Here is a 9,469-nt window from a genome sequence, read left to right as displayed (position 1 = left end):
GACAGTTCGGTTGCTGGTCCGTTCGTCTAAATTGTTTTGCAGTTTTCCGTATTAGAGCCTTTGAAACTTGAACGGTCGACTTCAGTCAAAAGTTCAGAAAGACGTCCTTAAAATGTAATTCTGAAGGTTTAGTCAACTCTGAAAGGACCATTTTAGGCTAGGGGCATTGTTGGTCTGGCTCCTAGACTTCTGGTATGAGTTTGTACCGTTAGGCATTTTACTTTGAAGATTAAGCCAAGGGTTGAATTTTGTAAAACTTCTTCTTAAACATGCTTAGATGAGAATTTTCTCAGAACGTTTAGCTCTGAAATGTCAAGGTTGGTCTAGAACGACCTTTCGTGTGATTCTCTAAGCTGTTGGTCTCATTTTGAGTCTTCATGTGGTTTTTAACTTAGAACGGAACTTGGGTGTGGGACTAACTAGGATTGTATTCCCCATGGCCTTTAAATCAAACTTGAATTCTAATAAGATAATGATATGTTACTAATCTTATATGCTCCTAACAAGTAAGATACGTCAAAACACTTTTCAACCCTATTATATGGCTTTCACTTTTTTCCTCTCTGTCTTAGAGTGTTTTGAACTTTACCATTGCGTACTTGTTAAGAAGATTATCATCTCTCGAGCTCTAATCTTCAAAACAAGTAAATGGAATTTGCTTAAAGATTTTCCTAATTATCAATTTTCGCTCTAACAAGTTGTATATACAAGAATGTTCCAAGGTGTGAACTCATTAGAAGACAATTATTACGAATATAGAAACAACATATGCAATTAACAAACAAGCGTTACTCATATTTGAATCTGCAGTTGTGTATTAGTCATAGTTCCTGCAACCCTAGTTGTGGTGTTAAGCCGCTCATTATTCCAAGGAAACTAACAATAGAGATTATTGAAAGCATAATATAATAGACTTAAAAAAATAGCAAACCAAAAGATTCTTTTCTATCAACACTAAATCAGAAAAGTGAAGTTTTGATCCCAAGTAATAGACCAAGAAATGTGTTCAAAAAGGAAACTCTCCTTTTCTCTATGTCCAGAATGTCTCAATATCTCGATAATAATTAAAAAATAATCCCTAAGTATTTAAAATATCTTTTAAAAGATTCCCACTCGAAGTTGGAAAGATATTGCCGACCAGCTCCCCGGGCAGGTTAACGGCTCGTTAACCCCTCTGTAGTCCCATACTTAGACAATGTGGTGTCTTTTTTTAGTGCAGTTCTTCACGAGCTACTATATGGCTTGTTGTAAGCACCACGACCTGTTTAGTGCTCCGTGGACTTCAAGCTTAACTTAGGTAGCTTCTTTCTTCACTGTCACTTTCCACGAGCCATATGACGACTCATCTAATGAACCAAAACTCGTCTGGGGCCTCGTGTGGTCAGAATTTAACTTTATTCTTTCCATATCACACCCACAAGCATATTCACGGCTTGTGCAACACTTTGTAACTCTTGTAGCCTTTCATGTAGCTTCTTTCACATCATTTTCACTCTTTCTTCCTATCCTTTGCTTCCAAGTGTTTCACCTATACAACATCAACATAAACCATCATATCCAAATAAACAAGCTTGACTTATCACACTAATTCTTTGTTTTGAGCATCAAATGTGTTATTAGTTCACGACACATCAACACCCTCAACTTAGAACCATTGCCTGTCCTCAAGCGATGAAAATGAACAGCACCTGATGCTCAAATACACAGGAACAACATCATAGATATGCAAAAGTAGTTTCCTCAACATGTTCATCCAAAATCTTCTATCCAACATGCAAAGATCAATAGACGACATCCCATTACACACAGTCGATCATGCTTTAGCTAGTACCAACTATTAGCTAACATAACAAACTATCAAATGCAAACATAGTGCCCTCACAAAAAAGAAGTCCCTCACACATGATATTTGGGACTGATGAATACTCTTACTCTCCAAAAGAACTTTTAAAACTGCAAGTATATACACCGTAGGCTTGCCCTCATTTTTTATACTTGAACTATCAAACAACCGGAATAGGATCACTATAAGACTTCTATTGGCTTGTAGTATTGGCTCGGGTTAGGGAGTGGAACATTTTTGTTTTTGAGTGACTAGATTACCTTGGTTCCTCAAAGTTGTTATTAGCATACACCTCTTATTTCAGTGGTTCCAACCTCCTTTTCTTTAGCACATCCCGACACCCACATCATTTATTTTCTTCTTTTATTTTTCTCTTTCTTTTTGTTTTTCAATTTTTCTTATTTTTTTGAAACTACCATTTACTTGAACCATTACAATCCTGTTAAGCTATTTATTTTTCACTTAGCTCATGACTGCCCTCAACTTAGGCTTTTGGCCTAAGTTGTGGCATCGTGTGTAATACCTCGAAAACTAGTAGACTAAACTAGAGCTTTACGTAAGGGTTTGAAGGTTTGAAACAAAGGTTAGAATCGTAAAATTATTTCCCGTAGCTTAGTAGACCATCTAGGGTTTAGTTGAGGGCTACAAGAGTCAAGGCTAAAAGGCAAGTTCCAAGGCGAAGGGGCAAGGTCCAAGCCAAAGGCCAAGGCTGCCCCAAGCTTGGAGCACACTGCCCCAAGTCCATGACCACCACCACGGCCAATGGTTTGGACCACGACCAGTGGTTTGGACCACGGTTCGTGGTGTGGTTCATGAAGACTGGGCAGTAGCTCCCTAAAGGTTGCCTGAAAGTGGCACACCTTCACGACTAGTGGTCTTGACTACGGTTCGTGGGAAGGCTCGGGAAGATGCCTTAGGATGAGGGAGGCCAAGACAAATTGACCAAGTCACTACCCAAGGGACCGTGGTCTTGACCACGGCTCGTGAGCCCTATTAGAAAATTCAGTTTTTAGTTGGTTCTAAGTAGGGGGGTCATTTTATATGGAATTTATACACCTATATAAAGTATTTTTAGTCATTAACCACCCCAACTAACTCATTAATTCCAAAACCCCAAAATATCCCAAAGTTCTTCATCTAAAAAATCCTCTCTGTAGAAAACTCAAGACATAAAGAAGAAAATTGAGCTTAGGTCAAGAACCAGACTCCATTAATGAAAGCTTGGGGAGGGATTTGAATCAAGGTATGTTAGCTTATTCATCTACAGGTTCTTCCACCCATAGACCCCCCTAGATTTCCCCTAATTGTGAAGTGAAAAACCCAATTCTAGCTAGGGTTTCTTCCTACATTGTGGGTAGTGATGGGTATGACTCCAATTGAGTGGATAATACCTAATTATGATTGAATTAGCATTGAATTATGATATTATGATGAATTTCTATTTTTCCATGGCTAACCCTAGTTTAAATGAGGAATGTGGGTTTATGCCTTGTGAAGTGAAATTGAGGGTTCATGAGTGATCTTCTAGAATGGATGTCATGGATAGTAATTGTTCAATAATAGAAGAATGTAAACATGAATTGAACTAGATTTTTGTATTTATGATGGGTCATGACTAGTAAATTTTAAATTGAATCTTTATGATGAATTATGACTAGAATCACTTAATAATGAAGAATGTGATTAGAATGCCTTGAAATCTAGGTATGAAAGATGATTGTAAGAAGTAAAGCTTCGATAGTAAGGCTTGTAGCCATGAATGTGAGGGCTTTGAGAGTAAAGCTAATATGATGTGATCTTGTTGTGTATTGTTGAAAGCATGTTCTCCCTTACACACTTAGGCATAAATATGCTAAGAGATGCAAGGTTCTCTCACATAGAATGATTCTAAGTTGAAAATCTAATCACCTAAAATGAATCAAAGCATGTTAGACTAGAATAGCTTGAAGTTGTGACACATGATCCCTTCATGTATAGCTTGACTTGGTAAGACAAGACCAAGATNGATGCAAGGTTCTCTCACATAGAATGATTCTAAGTTGAAAATCTAATCACCTAAAATGAATCAAAGCATGTTAGACTAGAATAGCTTGAAGTTGTGACACATGATCCCTTCATGTATAGCTTGACTTGGTAAGACAAGACCAAGATGGATAGCTTAGGATTGAGGATCTATACTCTCCTAACGGTAGCTTGACTTAGCATTGTAAGATGTATTTCATGGTAGCTTGAGTTAGTGGTAGTCATGGTAGCCTAGGGTTGAGGACTTATACTCTCCTAAGGGTAGCTTGAACTAGCATTTTTAGGATGCCTTCATGATAGCATGACTTGGTTAGGCCAAGACCATTTCATGGTAGATTGGGATAGAGGACTTATACTCTCCTAACGGTAACTTGCATTAACATCATAGTGTGCTTGTAAGGGTAGCATGACTTAGTTGGTCTAAGACTATTTCATGGTAGATAGGATGGAACACTTGTACCTTCCTAGAATAGCTTGGGCTAGCATGATAATATGTTTTCCAAGGTAGTTAGTTTAGCATATCATAGTTATGTTAGCAAGATGACTAGCTTGGTCTAGCCTAATAGGGTGTTATTCTTTGGTAGGCTAGAATGATAAATAGTAATCATTTGAGTATGATAGCCTAAGGTGGTACTTAGTATGGATAGTATTATGTGATGCTATTCATACATTGCACAAGTATGACTTGAAGCTACTTATGAAGTGTTCTCTTATATAGTGTAGACTTAGTTTGGGTTTTTGCTATAGTTGCCTTCCATGATATTATTGACTAAAGGTGATAGTTCCCTTGTCCATATGAAGTAAGCTTGGAATGAAACCAAATAAATGGTAGGGATGCATATGGTGACTTCAAGGTTATGCTTAGTGTGAATGGTATTATGGGATGCCCTTCATGAATTGTAGAAGTGTGCTTTGAGGCTACTTAGAAGAATAGTGTTCTTAGAATATGAAAGCCAAGGTCTTGACTATGCATATAGACTATGATTAAGATTACCAAAAAGGGATACTTAGCTTGGATGGTATTATGGGACGCTATTTAGGCATTGCACAAGCATGCTTTGAGGTTACTTGATAATAGTCCTATTATGTTATGAGTGACTAGGAGTTTGGTAATGCTTATATGATGCTTATGTTGGAGACTTTACTTATGATTATGATATTGTATCTTATGCTTATAGTTTATGTTTCATGAAGTATGTCATATGATTATGGATTATGTCTTATATTGACACGCTTATGTTGTGCTCTTATGGTGTTATGCTAGCTAACATATTTAGTACATTTTGTACTAACGCATACTTTGCCTACATTCTCATCAAATGTAGGGTTTGGAGATTGAGTTCCTATCTTGAAGCTAGGTTTTAAAGAGCAAATGAGTGAAGATCGGGTGATACCTCATAGCTTCGATGACAAAAGCCAATATGTCCTTTATGTCTTTATTTTCATGTTGATACTATTGTATGGGTTATGTCCCAAGAGTTTTATTCTAAAGTTGTATTAGATGGTTTGAGACAAAAGTGTAGTAAAGACTTCCGCTTGCTTTTATAAATGACTTCGATTGTATGGATAAAGTTTTTTAAATTTCCGTAATTTTCTATTATCTTATATTATGATATGCTAAGGGCTTGTATGAGACTCCTTCGGGGTCAAGTACGCCATGTTACATCTAGGTGTACCCCTGGGTCGTGACATCGTGCCTTCAGAGAACCAAGGATACAATATCAAAAAGATGACAACAAAATAAGCTTCAAGGCTCAAATAGGGATCAAAGATTAATGATTTCATTTGGTAGTTATTTTTGGCTAAAGTGGACTAATACAAAAATGACCTAAGATCCTTTCCTATCCAATTATTCAACAATTATCAACAAGACTACTTGGGAAAATTCTAGCTTACACATATAGAGTTAAACTTCATACAAAACTTACACTCACATGGTACATGCTTACACTTTCAATATTTGGTCAACCAATTTATGTCCTAGTTAGCAATGATCAACACACAAGGATATGCGATGTCACGCAAAGAGTCTAACATATAATTTTCTGATTAAGGATGCTTTTCTTATATGTTCACACCAAACAAAATACTCTAGATGTGCACATTCATGCTATTTCAATATTTTCAACCAAAGCATACTACATTTACAAAAGCCAACCTCCATGGTAGGTTACTCAACCACCCCCAATAAAACAGACTTTATCCTCAAAGTACAAAATCCAAGGGTTGTGAGGAGGGGTCATACCCGCGACTCTCTAAGTGTCAGTAGTCCGAGTGATGGTGGCACCCTTATCATAAGGTGCTCTATCTGGTGCATGGACTATATCAGGTCGCTACTGGCTAGAACCAGTGCCTCACTAATTGTAAGGGAAGAAGGCCCACTACCTGAAGCTCCAACCCTCATAGTAGACATCTATTTACATTAAGTCTCTCCTGCACACATGTACACACATTGACTCTATAAAAATAAAAAAATGCAAGAATTAAACTACTTATTATAATTACATCTTGGGTTTCCTCCCAAGTAACACACAAGTGAACGTCGCGGCGCGGCGCATGTTACTTGATTACTTAGACTTCATCAATTTTTCATTACTCAACTATATCCAATTCTTTAGGGACTATATGCCTTTACTAAGTGTCCTTCTGCCTTGAACTCTTTACCTTTTTCATTTTCAAGATCAATGGCTCCCGACTGAAACACTTGGGTCGCTTTGAATGGTCCAGACCATTTTGATCTTAGCTTTCCTGGAAATAGCCTTAGTCTTGAGTTAAACAACAACACCAAGTCTTCAGGACTGAAATTTCTTTTCTATATAGATGCTTCAATTACCCCTTCTTCAACTATATCAATCGCGGACACTCTGAATTTGACTTCTTCATTATTTAGCTACAATTTTAGCTCCCCACTCTCCACATCAGCATTGCTCTACCAGTGGAAAAAAATAGCCTTCCTAAAATTATGGGAACTTTGAAATGCACCTCGCAGTCCAAAATTAGAAAATTAGTTGGGAAGATGACACTTTCCACCTTAACCAGGGCATCACACAAAATGCCATGGGAGTCTTCACTGATCTATATGCCATCATCAACCTCATAGCAGTGGGCGTTGGAGCCCCCAACCCCATTTATTTGTATATCGCCAATGGCATGAGACATATACTTACTCCCAGATCATGTAGAGCTTTTGCGAACTCCAATGCACCAATAGTGCATGGTATAGTGAACGCAGCTGGTTCCTCTTTCTTATACACTAAAGACCTTGTAGCAATAGCACTACAATGGTGAACATTATCTGTTGGTTCAAAACTTGCTGCCCTCTTCTTTCTTACGAAGTCCTTCATGAACTTAGCATTACTTGACATCTGTTCTAGAGCTTCTACTAATGGAATATTCACTGATAGTTGTCGAAGCATGGATATGGATTAAAAAATTTCCATCCTCATCTTTCTTCTTAAGCGATTGAGGGAATGGATGAGGAGGTCTGGGAATATGTTGTAAAGGTGGTAACGCCTCTACTGTGTATTCTTTAGTTTTGAGTGCCCTTTCTACAACTCCTGGCAATCTCTCTACTCTTCTAGATATCTTTGGATCATCTAAAACTTCTACATTTATCTCTTTTTCAGCATCCCATTCTATACTATCTTCTTGCTCAATGCTTGCATTTGTAGGCTCGGGTAGTGATTTACCACTTCTCATGGTGATAGCCATGCAGTGCCCATCTTTCTTTGTGTTTTGAATGATATCTCTAGGCAGTGTCCTATTTTTTCTTTAGTTATGTGAGGTCGACAATTTCCCCATTTGCTGCTCCAATTGCTTAATAGAAGTGGAGGGTGATTATACAAGTTGACTTATGCTGGAGAAATCATTTCTCAACTCTTTGACTCCAGCATCTATAAAAATCACTGTATAACCTTAATAACATGTCTTGTATTCTTGACCCACTAGAACCACTACCTTTTGGATATCTATTACTTGGAGGCACATACACACCACTGCACTCATTTTTGTATCCCTCCTTTTTTTGTTAGTTTCTTTGCTCTCTGCTTCCAGGTCAGTCATACTGGCCATCTCACTGATAGTTCCCACCTTGATTTCAAGAATTATAACCCTGGTTTCTCGAGTTATAATTTTGGACGCCCCCTCATTGTTCACATACCTCACCTTCTGATCAAAGTTAATATCCTGCACTTTCTACCTATTTGTTGTACCTACTGCATTTACCTTTTCTAGACCTGCAATGATATGTTTCTTGAGGATGTCTATTTGGGTTTTCATGCGGACCATGTTATAGTCCCGTTCTTCCTCTTTTTTTTTCGATGTTCAGCTGAGCATTCAAAAGTGAAACCAAGGTCTCCAACCTCTGCATCTCTTTTGTGCCAAGCTCCATTGTTCTTTGATACGTCATCCATGACAATCATTATCTCGGGGAATTGTTTTCTCATAACTGATCCACCATATACTGCATCTACAACCGATTTAGTTACAATGTTTAATGGCCTATAAAATACATGCTTCAAGTGCCTTTCAGTAAGACCATGATTTGGGAATTTATTTAGCTTTTGGCTAAACCTCCACCATGTATTATGCAATCCTTCACCTAGTAACTTCTTGTGAGAATCTATTTCATCCTTCATTTTCAGCTCTTTTGCCTCTGGAAAAACCTCTCCATGAATATCTCCCTTAGCTCTGCTCAAGTTCTTATTGAGTCATGTGGTAACTCATTCAGCCAGTTTGTTGCTTCCCAGTTAGAGACAATGGGAACAACCTCATTCTCATCGCAGTTTGACTAACTCTAGGAATCTCAGTCGACTTGCAACTTGCAAAGAAGTTCATCAAATGCTGATTTACGTCCTCACTTCTAGTTCCTCTCAACATCCCTTTCAGATTCAACAGTTGAATCATGGTGCTCGTGATGGTAAATTTCACTCTTGGAGGCAACACAGGAGTACTATGGCTCTAGTTGCTCCATATCCATCTAGTTTCAAGTCATCTTCTTTGAATGCCACTCGCGCTGGTTGTTGGACTCGACCTCCTAGAGCTAGTAGTTGCTGATGAGGAGGGGCTATCTTTTCTACCCCTTCATTCTCCTCATACACTCTTTTTCTGTCATTAGCATCATTTTGAGCACCTCTAGATAGGGTCTTAGCATCTTGTCTCAGCCTTTGTCTCTGAGCTTCAAGTTCATGTGCATTCACCATTTTCCTGATCATTTTTCTTAACTCGGGATCATAAGGAATCAGTGATGCTCCCTTAATTGTGGTGTTTGGCATGCACTAGTTACTCACATGTAGATGACACATACAATAAACAAAAAGTAAAACTAGGAAATACAACTACAACTAAAGTACTAGCTAGTAGAGTATATTTTAACTGAAATTCTCGGACACCGGCTTAAAAATTTGATATGTCCAAACTTACACTTGAATTAAGAAGTATAAATAGTCAATGTAAATTATAGAACTCAACTGGAGTTGAAGTCTATCCCATAGGGAATTTACAGCACAAATAAACTTACTGATGCTTATATTCAATTGTGGTTAATATTTTCGAAAGGAGTAAATTACAAAAAGTAAATATTGGGTTGTTTGAGTTCAAATAACC

General features: G+C 37.8%; 1 protein-coding gene across 1 annotated transcript; it reads right to left on the bottom strand.

The window, feature by feature from the left end:
• Window positions 1-6,993: 6,993 nt before the first annotated feature.
• Window positions 6,994-7,576, bottom strand: LOC125861564 (uncharacterized). Its single transcript, XM_049541429.1, has 2 exons — window positions 7,224-7,576; window positions 6,994-7,141 (listed from the first exon to the last, which is right to left on the bottom strand). Exons 1-2 carry the CDS (start codon window positions 7,574-7,576, stop codon window positions 6,994-6,996), a joined length of 501 nt encoding a protein of 166 aa, XP_049397386.1.
• Window positions 7,577-9,469: the final 1,893 nt, after the last annotated feature.

Source organism: Solanum stenotomum, chromosome 4, assembly GCF_019186545.1.
Source record: "Solanum stenotomum isolate F172 chromosome 4, ASM1918654v1, whole genome shotgun sequence".
Lineage (NCBI taxonomy): Eukaryota > Viridiplantae > Streptophyta > Magnoliopsida > Solanales > Solanaceae > Solanum > Solanum stenotomum.
The sequence above is the reverse complement of the archived record's forward strand: the minus strand, read 5'-3'. Positions and strand labels throughout refer to the sequence as shown.